This window comes from Crassostrea angulata, chromosome 2, assembly GCF_025612915.1.
Source record: "Crassostrea angulata isolate pt1a10 chromosome 2, ASM2561291v2, whole genome shotgun sequence".
In the NCBI taxonomy this organism is placed as follows: domain Eukaryota; kingdom Metazoa; phylum Mollusca; class Bivalvia; order Ostreida; family Ostreidae; genus Magallana; species Magallana angulata.
In genome coordinates this window covers 22,121,852-22,135,038 of record NC_069112.1, presented here as the reverse complement: position 1 = coordinate 22,135,038, position 13,187 = coordinate 22,121,852, and the positions used below count along the sequence as shown (strand labels likewise).

The window sequence follows — 13,187 nt, the reverse complement described above, 5'->3', positions numbered from 1 at the left end:
ATTTGAGTTGTTTTTAAGAATGAAATCAATGCTCTAATTGGTGTCGATTTAATTAATTATGAATCAACTATATCAAACCGTATTTGAATTTGGCTTTTAATAATTTAACAATTTGCTTGAAGATTTTTATGATATTATTGCCGTCTAAAGAAATGACAGGTCATGCGTAATTTGCTATGCAGGGATCGTCATATGACGAATTTATAAGACGTACAAAATTTGCTCAACTTAAAGTTAAATATGTCAAATTTTCTATTTGTAATTTTAGTTACCCTTACATTAAAGTTTTCGCCTTTATTTATTTTGCATGATCATCAACAGGTTCAGATCTAAAGAAAGATTTTGAACATACCATTGAAAGTTTTTGACCGACACTGATTAATCATAAACAGCAATTGAACTCATTTTGGCCATACTAAATTATTTCAACACAAAAACAACCCGTTACCTTTTATTACTTTCTTCACACAAAAAACAACATTAGAGTAAGATTTTTCGTCTTATGGAAGCCCTCCATTTTTTGTGTAGCAAGTTATGATACAAATTTACAGTTTAAAGCAAAAAAAGACGTGTATTGTTTGTGAATGTCAGCTGGTCCATTAAAAACTGTAATCCCAACTTTATCTCCTTTATTTAGCTTCAGTATCGACATTTTGCTACAGGATCGCCAATTAATGAACTTTCCAGAGTGGCAGTGATTCCATGATTTAAACTGGTCATTAAGGGCGAGTGCAGTTTGGGCATACAAGCCTTGCCATGCAAGAAATGTCCATTCGAACACGTTGATTCCGCCACTAGGGACCGTGAAGACTCCAGTAGATGCGTGATATCCCGATCCTTGGTTCAAATTAACTGTATACTCCCGGTTTGAGTCAGTTTCAAAGAAGAGATTTATCGTAAGTAATGCATAAACGCTTTTATTTATGACAATCAAAAGATACATGTATAAGTATTATTGCTGCCCGCAGAAAACCCCCACTTAGACGTACTATTGGATGACCATACAAAACTCTAATCACACAAAACAGAATGTTAATTGTAAAACATCTCTTATTTTATAATATTAAAAAAGCCAGTTGTTTTTAAGTATGAAAGCAATGCTCTAATTGGTGTTGACTTATTGAATTATGAATCAACTATATCAAACCGCATCTGAATTTGGCTTTTAATAATTGAGCAACTTGCTTGAAGATTTTTATGATATTATTGCCGTCTAAAGAAATGACAGGATCGTACGTAATTTGACATTAAATTTATAAGATGTACAAAATTTGCTTAACTTGGAGTTAAATATGTCAAATTTTCTATTTGTAATTTTAGTTACCCTTACATTAAAGTTTTCGACTATATTTATTTTGCATGATCATCAACAGGTTCAGATCTAAAGAAAGATTTTGAACATACCATTGAGAGTTTTGACCGACACTGTTTAATCAGAAATAGAAATTGAACTCAATTTGGCCATGCTAAATTATTTTAACACAAACACAACCCGTTACCTTTTATTACTTTCTTCACACAAAAAACAACATTAGAGTAAGATTTTTCGTCTTATAGAAGCCTTCCATTTTTTTGTGTAGCAAGTTATGTTACAAAATTACAGTTTAAAGCCAGAAAAAGACGTGTATTTTTCATGAATGTCAGCTGATCCACTAAAAACTGCAATCCCGACTTTATCTCCTTTATGTAGCTTCAGTATCGACAGTTTGCTACAGGATCGATAATTATTGGACTTTCCTGCGTAGCAGTGACTCCATGATTTAAACTGGTCATTAACGGCGAGTGCAGTGTGGGCATACAAGCCGTGCCATGCAAGAATTGTCCAGTCGAACACGTAGGTTCCGCCACTAGGGACCGTGAAGACTCCAGTAGATGCGTCATATCCTGATCCTTGGTTTAGAACAACTGTATCAAAAACAACCCGGCCTTTGGTCGCAAGATTCCTTATTTGTTTTCCCAATCGAGCATCAAAGGCAATCCCTAATTTAAAAAAAAGGGTATATATAAAAAAGGTGTCAAAATGATATTTAAACCACTACTTAAATATGTATTTCCCTGACGTTATATAATCCAGAAAGAATACATTGAATTGTAAATCGCAAACAGGAGGCAGTAATATTTGATTTGAAATCTGTCTTCTAGCTTCCGTTTAGTTAACTATATAACAAATAAAGTGTTATTAGACCACAAAGATAAAGAGAAATTTTTCGTAAATAGTAGTGAAAGATAAAAGTAATGTATATACCTATCTTTGTATCATTTGTACAGCTGTTTTTCACAAATCCGACAGCAATGCAAGTTTCTTGAACGCTTTTATAATCCTCTCGGAAAAGTTTCAAGCCTGGTTTCGGTGACACTTTTTCACACTGTGCCCAAAATACTGAGAGCCATATGAAAGTTAGGTTCAAAAACATACTGAAATCTGATCAGAGGTGTACATTGTATTAATAACCAAATAGACAAAACCTCCAAACAACTCAAAACCATTGACGGGAAACAGACATATTTCTTCCTTCTTTTTTTAAACTTCAATCTAAAACCTTAAGAATGTTAGGGATAATGTTCTAGTCAAAATATTTTTTAAAAAAATGAATTATGCTATACTGAACAGAAAATTTCAATAAATTTTAATACTAGTAAGCAAGCTTTTTGGAAGATCAATGTTTAGCAGTTTTGAATAGAGAGATAACAAACTTGTGATATATATTAGATTAATTATTCAAAAACATTTTCCTTAAAAAAAAATATCTGTTTGAAATCCATAGCAAAACACAAACAATAAAAGACTATAACAATTAACGATTTTTGACATATCTCCACTCAGAAACATTGAGATCAATTTGACTACGAGCGACTATACTCACTGGCTATCGGTTGTTGGTATTGAATATAGGTAAGAATATAGTGCTTTCAATGCAAAAAGTAAAGAAAAGAGCATATATAACAAAAATATCTAAAAGAGCAAAGTGCGGTGAATTTGCAAACAAAAAAATGTGTAACTGCTACGTACGAGTATGGAACAAAACCTTTCTTGTAAAATTAAAGATAAGGATCATCTAGTTTAGGTTAGGTGAAATGAGGAAAAGAGGGGGGAACATATTTCAAAAATATTCCACAATACTTACATGCAATGTACAAGTCGATTGTGTTCAAACTGGCAAACTGTTTGTATGATTTCAAAGACAGTTCATGTTTATATATACTAGAATATAAGTGTAAGCTTTGTACAATGTAACAGCTTGCTCATTAAACTGTAATTTGATATTAAAATTGATAGAAAAATTGTAATACAAAACCGAAAAACAAAGAAGTTGGGTATTTCATTTACTCTCATCCTATCATTTCAGAATTACCAATTTATGACATGCTAGCAAACAATTCAAATGTAATGTTCAATTGAAAAATATAACATATCATGGTTTTGTTCACAAATTTAGTGGTATAAAAAACAATTGCAAATTAAAGATTATAATATTTTGCATAATTAGTCTATTATTATTATTATTATGGAAAAATCTTTTTTTCCAAACGGTTTTTGAAAGGAATTTGTTCAACATTTCGTCTTGAAAACAAATGTTAAAACAGTAATCATGCACGGATCTTGAAAGGGGTCGATGGTTCATACATCCTCCTTAAAAAATCAAACTTATTAAATTTCCATGGTAAAATTACGAAATTGAGATTGGCCTCGGAAACCACCCCACCCCCCAAGAAAAAAACCGGCAAACACAGTACATGTAATCTGTAGGACCCCCACCCCCCCCCCCTTGGAAAAAGTTTGAGGACCGTGCAAAGTAATTTATGTACAAGTATATTTAATTTTTATAGGCTGCCTTGAGTTTAGACAGTCGTATAGAATATTTTATATTTCATCATGGTATGCATGCTCCCTTTTCATAATAATATTTATAATTCTCACAAACGTATGGTGTACAATGATAAAAGTATTTCTTTTAAGCATGTATATATAACAGGGATATTACTTTCGAAAACAGGATTTAGTAAACCAAGCTCTCCTGGATTTCAGGGAAATCAAGGAATCAGATGAAGTGTCTCAGACCAAATCTTAAATCACAGAGTTCAGAGACCTTCCCCCAAAGGGAGGGGGGTTCAAGTGGTAATTTTTGTCATTTAACATTATATTACATCCCACGTTTCGAGGATTTTTCCCGAGAGAAAGAAGTATATGAAAATGAAGTTTAGCTTTTTTTAAAAAGCTTACCGTCTTTAGAACAAACCATAAACAGTAATTAGTTATCAAAGACAGTTTAATTCTTTTTATATATAAATGTCACCTTCCTCTACATAGCATGGCGAGTGGAACATTTTATGTCATGTGTCGTTTAAGCCTTCGTGTCTAAAATTGAGAACTGCGTACCCGAGCTTGTAAGTTGAGATCGACTATAGGGTAAAAGAGATCTTAGGTAAGGCCGTAGACTCGTATTATTTTTATAAAATCAAAGCTATCCCACTGCATTTAAGGTGCAAATAACTTTACCGATATTAGGCATACCGCATCAATTTTCTTTTATTTTGTATAAATATTTGAATAAACAATGCTAAAAGAAAAGAAATAATTAAGCCCCCCCCCCCCGGTTTTGACGCCTATGATACGTGTTAATACTCTTTGAAGAGCTCTACTCAATATTCTGAAGAAGAAGATACATTAACATTTAATAATTACGTTAAAAATATAAAACTAGACAAGGAGTTTACGAACGGCTTTCCCCAAATTTATTTTAAAATTAAATTTGTTGACGGTTTATAATGATGAAACTATGGTGTACAGACTCAAAATATTCTATATTTTGTAAAAATACAGTACTTTTTTTGTTATTTTACATCAAACTGATCATGTTGATTGCTTCTAGCTATCAATATATCACCATTGCCGATCATACCTTTAAAAGGAATACTTGTTTAGATATGAAATCTACGAAATTTGTTAAGTCGTGCATGAAAAACATCATCAGAAAATTATTTCCCTAGTGCCGAACAGTATTTCAACCAATGAAATAAATGTAAATTTTCACATCATGTATTTTTTACCAATCACAATGGAAAGGAAGTGCACAATCCGGAGACTGTAAATTATTTCAATTCTTCTCTTTATACCGTCTTCCAAGGAAGACGGTAACAACAATCGCAACTTTTCGGGCCTTTCCGCAAGCTCGGAAAAACACCTCAAATGTATTACCTAGGTGTCCATGACAAACCCCCTTTTTGTAAAACTTGATAAATTCAACACATTTTAAGATCTGTTGAAATGTGAATTACATTTTATTAAAGTCAATGATATACCCTAAAATATACCACAGACGTGTCTTACAATGCTGTCTAGCCGATATTTATTTCAATGGGAAGCGACTCCATTTTGTTTAAAATTCTAACATCCGGTGATGTTAATACATTCGAGGAGTTTTTCCGAGCTTGCCGGAAAGGCCCGAGAAGTTGCGATTGACGGTAACAAATGAAACACCCAAAAGTCATCATCAGCAATCATCTATATATGCATTACTTAAATAAAATAGCAAACATCAATAAAATAATACCCTGGGCTGCGTTTTACAAAAGAACGTACGACTTACGACCAAATTAATGAATGCTAATTAATCACCAACTAATCAATGATTTATTCTTATGGCTAAAAAATATAATAATAAGATTTGAATTTATTTATAAACAAATGGTTTTAGTTCAATTGTGTTCATTAAAGATCATTTTACGAGGCTATCAATATAATTTTATTTACGACTTTGTCGAAAGTTGGTTTGTAAAATCCAGCCTGGTCTGTATATGATTTAATTAATGTTCCCGCTATCCTCTATAAACGAGTTATGCGTGATGAAAACGTTGTTCATTGTATCGATATCTTGATAGATCGACAGTTTTATAAGCTTTCGATTGTATACAAACGCTTTTTACAAAAGCTTTATATCAAATGTGGATTCATGCGGTTGTTTCCAACTCCTTCTGTTTGTGGTATTTTAAACCATGTTTAGAACATTGAGTGTAAACGTCATTACGCATTTTTAACATTGATAATTAGTATATTCAATTATTGGTAGATTAATTGAAACTACCCAATATGATATGATCTTTATATAAAAAAATCCAGGTTAAATCATATCTATCCTTTCTCAAAAAAAAAATGTCCCGGCAATTTTTTGGCACAACATGTACATCGTAGATTAAAAGCCCTAATTCTTTCTCGTTCCGAATATGCAAAGTTCTACGTCTTGATACAAAAGAACTAGGTACGGTATATGCCAAAAATGGCCCTATCTTTAAATCAAACGATATTTTACTAAAAGGTAGACATTAATATGTAACTTCATGAAATAGAATAGTTTTGATAATTTCTTCATAATTTTTGTGTGTGCCACTGCTCAGAGAGTGTGTCATTTTAGTCACGTTATAATGACGTTGCATTTAGCATCGTAACGTTATACACGTATGCAATGGAATTCATATGAATCACTACTCATATTAGTAACTCTAAATAAGACGTTAAGTTGTATAATGACCATTATTATATACATATAATTATTAACTTATATCTATTCACAGTAAATGAAAAGTCCAATATCTCATGTTTTTCTGGAAAGCTCAAATTATAGTACTCCATATATAAATCAATGTTAACACATCCGCCTTTACAATTACGTTACATCATTTAAACATTCTCTTTTGAAAGGGTTTATATCTTTTTTAAAAGAAATAAATATTGTAAATTATTATAGTCTTTAACAATTAAACTTAATGCGATTAATTTCCGTATTTCAATTTGCATCCAAACTAGTTTCGTTTGGATTAAGGCTCGCAGTGTAGTTTCAAAATACGAAATCGGGATTTTTGTTGAAGAGATAACAACTTGTTTTTTTTATTGGGTGTTTGCGTCTTGTTTGAGATATGCATGCCTGAAATCGTTGAGTATAAATGCATTTATGCCATAAACAATCCGCTTGTTTTCTTAATCTTGCACTTTCCGATCATATTCAGAATTTTTGTGTCCCATGAAAATATTGTGACCTACGGAAATGTACAAGTCGATCGGTATTCGTTTTACAAGATTTATTAAAACTCCGCAAACTTATTACAATATTCCGCGAGATCGGGAGTCGGTGGTACGAGCGCCTTGACCGTCGCTCTTCAACTGCCGAATAATTAAACATGGCCAACAATTCAATATAGATAACAAACATTTTTAACAATAGAGAATAATAGAAAAGTAAATAGAAAGAGTTAATTCAATAAACGGATTACTAAGATAAACTGTGAGTCAATTAAGGGTGTCCGGTCAAAGTCACTCAACGCCAGTGACAGGAGAAAAGGTGTCATGTCCAAGGGAAACATCTCACACGGTGATAATATAAATTATTATACTTTCATGTTAAATACTGAAATCTGATTGGTTAAGACGCAGTTAATAATATTTTCTATTACTCTCAGCGTTAGTAACGCACTTAGCAACGGGTAACATTAAAAAGTATTACATGCGCGAAAATTATGCGCGTACGGTTCGCTGAAGAATTCACGTTATTCCTATATAAAAGCAGTAAAAAAAAATTTTAAAATTAAGACATTCAGTATAACAAAATAAATAGTGCCTGTTTGGGAGGATAACAGTTGAAATTGACACCCCTCGAAAACCATTGTCAACCTCCGCTTCTCGTCGGTTGACAATGGTTTTCTCGGGGTGTCAATTTCAACTGTTACCCTCCCAAACAGGCACTATTTATATAATGTTACCATAATCGATTTACTTAAACGGGTTTTTGTTTTGTTTTTGTTATTTCCGAAAGGCAAACAAAGTTGCGATCAGTAGTTACCGTTGATATTTCTATATAATTTAAATTAACACTTACCTGCGGAAACCATTACACATATTTTAAAAACAAAGGGTTATGGTAAAAAATTGAAAAATACATTTGCATGCAGATTTACATGTACCTAATATTTCGGGATTATTATCATATAACAAAACCTCAGAAGTCAGTAGCTAAATACTGTAAATTGTACCTTCATACTTAAATCTGAATGGTTTAGACGCAGTTGATAATCCGTTCTATTACCCTCAGCGTTAGCAACACACTTGGCAACAGGTAACACAACGAATTTTTACACGCACGTAAATTATGTGCGTACGCTTCGCTGTAGAATTCACGTCATTTCTATATAAAAGTAGTCATATTTTCTCTAAAATTAAGACATTCAGTATTATATAAATAGTGCCAGGTTGGGAGGGTAACTGTTGATGTTGACACCCCGAGACAATCATTGTCAACCGACGCGAAGCGGAGGTTGACAATGGTTTTCGAGGGGTGTAAAATATGTACAACTGCGTCTAAACCAATCAGATTTCAGTATTTAACATGAAAGTATTATAAAATAAAAAAGTGCCTGTTTGGGTGGACAACACCATTGCCAACCCCCGCTTTGCGTTGACAATGGTTTTCTCGGGTGTTCAACCGTTACCCTCCCAAACAGGCACTTTATATAAAATGTTCCTAATGAAACTCGAGGAACCAATTTCTGCGTAAAATCACAAGAAGCACATATCGCGGGTTTTAAAAGCTCGCTTTTATTTTTCGGACAGATGTCAACTAATTGAAACGATGTTAAAAGTTTGGCGTTTGTGATTTTATATTCTCGCGATTTGATTCAAAACAGTTGAGTCGCGGAATGAAGTACTCACGTAAAATAAGGAATATACAGTATGTGACACAAAATATAAGGGAAAACGGTACAACACATACTCTTGATTTATAAAAGTAGTATATTCAGTTTATTTATTCAATGGATTAACCGTATGGAACTTTAATAGCATTACCCTTTTGATAACATTTACCGTTATCAAAACTAAAGACATGATCACAGACAGTTGTTCTTTCTTCAAGAGAATGATATAAAGTTTCATATATTTAGAATGAGTTTAAATATTTTTTTTCTTTATTACTTGCATGTGATGTACAATTACATTAAAGTTTTCGACTATGATTATTTTGCATGACCAATATAAGGGTAAGATCTGAAGAAAGATTTTGAACATACCTTTGAGATTTTTTATCATCACTCTTAATCATAAATAGCAATTGAACTCATTTCGGCCATAATAAATTGTTTTAGCACAAAAACAACCGAAGTCACGGGACATTGAGCAGGGTGGATGCATTTTCACCGCTCTCTGTCATTTGACCTGATTATATTGCAATTTCTGCATTTCTGCATTTCCAAAAGCTACCTTTTGGTTTGATGCATACTGGAATCATACTTTATGTATATATTTGAGATTTTTGTATGAATTCTGTGTTCTTGGAAGGACTTTTTCAAGACGAACTGAACTGTGAGTACGAACTCAGCATTGTTTACCTGTTGTTTACCTATCGCCTATTGTTTATATTGAACCAAAATAACTTTACCTGTACATATTTATCTGTTTTGCTCTACAAAGATGGCAAAATTACTCAAACCAATATATATAAAAGACAATGAATTACACGAAGAAAATGAACGTATTTCCAATTTCGTGCTTCTTGAGGCCGTTAGTCAATGTGTAGGTGGAGATAGCATAAAATGCATTCAGCTCGACCGAAATTTATGGCGAATCTATCTTACTGACAAACCAAGCAGAGACAATATTCTACTGGAGGGGTTTGACTTTAAGAGCCAACACATCACAGTGTACGATTCGAACCCATACTCTGCCCGACTAGAGAATCCTACCGACGAGGCTCTCAAGGTCACGATTTATGGAGTACCACTTTCTGTTGACGATTCAGCGGTACTCCATATGCTGTCTAAGCTTGGTGTGCGCCCTAAAAGCGATCTAAAATATGACAAAATAAGAAACCCATCTAACAACAAAATGACAAGTGTCTTAAACGGAAACAGGTTTATATATGTAGAACAACTTCTGTCCAAGCCGTTACCGCGCTTCAGTTACTGTGCGGGATTGAAGTGTAAAATATATCATCGCGGACACGATGCGGAGAAGCCAACCGTCTCCTGTACCAAATGCTGGCAAAACGACCACTTTGCGCGCAGATGTCCAAACGAGCGGAAATGCGCCGCTTGCAAGGAACCGGGTCACGAACCTGGATCAAACATGTGCTCGAAATACACCGCAGAGCAGAAAAATGTCATCACCATACAAGGCAGTGGAAACGTTCTATCTAATTTTTATCCATGTGATATCAAGGTTTTTAGTGAAAATTTCAATTCAGCCGAGCAGGCGTACCAGCTTACTAAATCTATCCGAACGGGCAATATTGTCGCCGCTGATAAGATCCGAGATGCCAAGACGGCCCTAGAATGCAAGCAAATAGGGAAAACCCTAACCAACACTCCACAATGGAGAGACGAAGCTGACAAGGTAATGGATGAAATACTGTGCGCAAAGATCGACCAGTTAAAAGAACTGAAAGATCTTCTAACCTCTTCTAAACCCAACACCCTGTTTGCCCATTCTGTTTATGATCTTTACTGGGGCACTGGTTTAGACACGGAGCAAACAAAGCATACCGACCCAGTTTCGTGGCCGGGGCAAAATATTTTCGGGAAGCTGATCCAGCGTCTGGAGGACAAACACCGAGGCAACCGGAGCACCAACAAACCCAGATCTGTCTCTCTGCACAGAGCGGCAAAAACCAAACAACAAGGTATTTATAACTTTTTGAGATAAATCTATTGTAACTGTCAACCAAATAAAACGATGACTTCTGTAAAATTTACTTCATTTAACTGTTGTGGCTTAAATGATTATAAGAAAAGGGTATTTTTATATGATTGGATCAATGATATCGATTGTGACGTACTTTTTCTGCAAGAAACGCATTTTGTGTCAGAAAAAGAATATGTTTACAATTCCAGGTGGAATGGTACATCTTATCATTGTTTTTCTAATTCATCGCATAGCAAGGGTGTTTCAATTTTGATTAGTAGTAAATTTCATTTTAAACTCATAAACCAACACAGATCGGTCGACGGCAGGATAATTGTACTCAATATTGAAGATAACAACGAAACTATTACACTTGTTAACATATATGCTCCAAATACTGAAAACGATAGAGTTAGCTTTTTTAAATAGGTATCAAAATGGATAACAATGTACTGTATGAATGAAAATAATATAATTCTTGTTGGTGACTTTAATTGCTCTTTGTCAAAGGAAATAGACAAAAGTTTAAACAGTTTAAAAAATTTACAATTTCGTTTTGAACTACTTGATTTGTGGCAAAAAATAAAACCAAAACATAAAGGGTTCACCTGGTGTGATGGTAACAGATCTGCTAAAAGTAGAATAGACTATATATTTTTAACGCAAAATTTTTGCTACAGACCGGAAAATATATACTTACGAAGGCCACCGCTTGTTTCTAACATAAGAATGAGTGACCACATAGCTATCATATTTAAATGTGAAATTTCTTCCACTAGTAGAGGGAAAGGATACTGGAAACTGAATACATCCGCACTACATGATTTAAAATATTGCGAAATGATAAATCAATTTCTACTTAATTTGCCCAATGACATTAAACTAGAAACAAATCCAAAAATTAAATGGGAATTAATAAAACTTAATGTCAAATACCTTAGCATAGAATACTGTAAAGAAAAAAGTAGAAATATGAAACAAAAAATACTATTTATCGAAAATGAATTGGAGAAGATAGAAAGTCAACATTACTTAAACATAAACATGACACGGAAAAAAGAGTTAGAAAATCAACTAGACAAATTGTATGAAAATAAATCAAAAGGTGCTCAAATTAGGTCAAGAGCCAAATGGATAGACGAAGGGGAAAAAAATTCATCATATTTTTTAAGACTTGAAAACAAACACCAATCAAAAAATATCATTCATAAAATAAATAACGCAGGATCAAATTTTATTAAAACTAAAGATATTTTAGATCAGCTATGTAATTTCTATGAAAATGTATATTCCTCAAACGACGTACCAATAAACGATATCGATACGTACTTAGATAACATAAATGTATCATCAGTTTTGTCAGAAAAGGAAAAAGAAATGTGCGAAAACTTCCCAACCTTAACTGAATGCGCAGAGGCAGTTAATGGAATGAAAAACAATAAGTCACCCGAAATAGATGGTTTACCTACTGAGTTTTATAAAATGTTCTGGAAGAATCTTAAACACTATTTATATGAAGCTTTATCAAAAATCTATCTTGAGGAAGAATTAACAATATTACAAAAATGTTCAGTTCTCTCTTTAATTCATAAAAAAGGAGAATTAGATAAATTAGAAAATTATCGGCCTATCAGTCTCACAAATTGTGACTATAAAATAATTGATTTTATATTTGCTAGAAGGCTGCAAAAAGTTATCGACAAGTTGATAAGTAAAAATCAATCAGGATAAATAAAAGGGCGATATATTGGCAATAAATAATGCCAGGATTATTTTAGATATTTTTGAATATTGTGAAAATACAAATACTGAAGAAGAATTCTCCTATTTGCCGACTTTCAAAGGGCTTTTGACTCCGTAGAATGGAACTTTCTTTTTAAATCGTTAGGAAAATTTAATTTCGGAGAAAACTTTATCAAATGGATAAAAATTCTTTACACTAACCCATATTTTTACATTAAAAATAATGGGTGGATCTCACGAAAATGTAAAATGCGCAGGGGGATACGACAAGGATGCCCTGTCTCAGCGATATTATTCTTATTTGTTTTAGGAAATTTTGAACGAAAGGATAAATAGAAGACAATTGACATTATCGAAAATTTTGGTAGTGTCTCGAGAACGAAATTAAATCTATCGAAAACTGAATGTATACTTTTAAGAGAACTAAAAAATATGCTTAAAGAAGAAAATTTCATACAAAATATCATTATAAATAGGACCACTGTAAAATGCCTAGGGATCCACATTGGACACAACAATAAAGAATGCAATGAAAAAAAAACTGGTTATGCAAATTAAAAGAATTTGAAAAATTCCTAGATTCATGGCGAATACGAAAATTGACGATCTTTGGAAAATGTCAAATAATCAACTCTTTAATTGTATCTAAACTTTTATGTGTAGCAACAGTACTTGAATATCTGGAACAAAATACAATCAAAGAAATAAATAGAATTATTTTCTCGATAAAACGTAAAACACTTATCCGACCCATATCAGAGGGGGGAATTGGTATCACCGA

The 13,187-nt window shown here is 33.0% G+C and overlaps 1 protein-coding gene across 1 annotated transcript; it reads right to left on the bottom strand.

The window, feature by feature from the left end:
• Window positions 1-451: 451 nt before the first annotated feature.
• On the bottom strand, window positions 452-3,157 carry LOC128173132 (cerebellin-3-like). The gene is made up of 3 exons (XM_052838852.1): window positions 3,126-3,157; window positions 2,246-2,422; window positions 452-1,980 (listed from the first exon to the last, which is right to left on the bottom strand). Exons 2-3 carry the CDS (start codon window positions 2,412-2,414, stop codon window positions 1,598-1,600), a joined length of 552 nt encoding a protein of 183 aa, XP_052694812.1. The 5' UTR covers window positions 2,415-2,422; window positions 3,126-3,157; the 3' UTR covers window positions 452-1,597.
• Window positions 3,158-13,187: the final 10,030 nt, after the last annotated feature.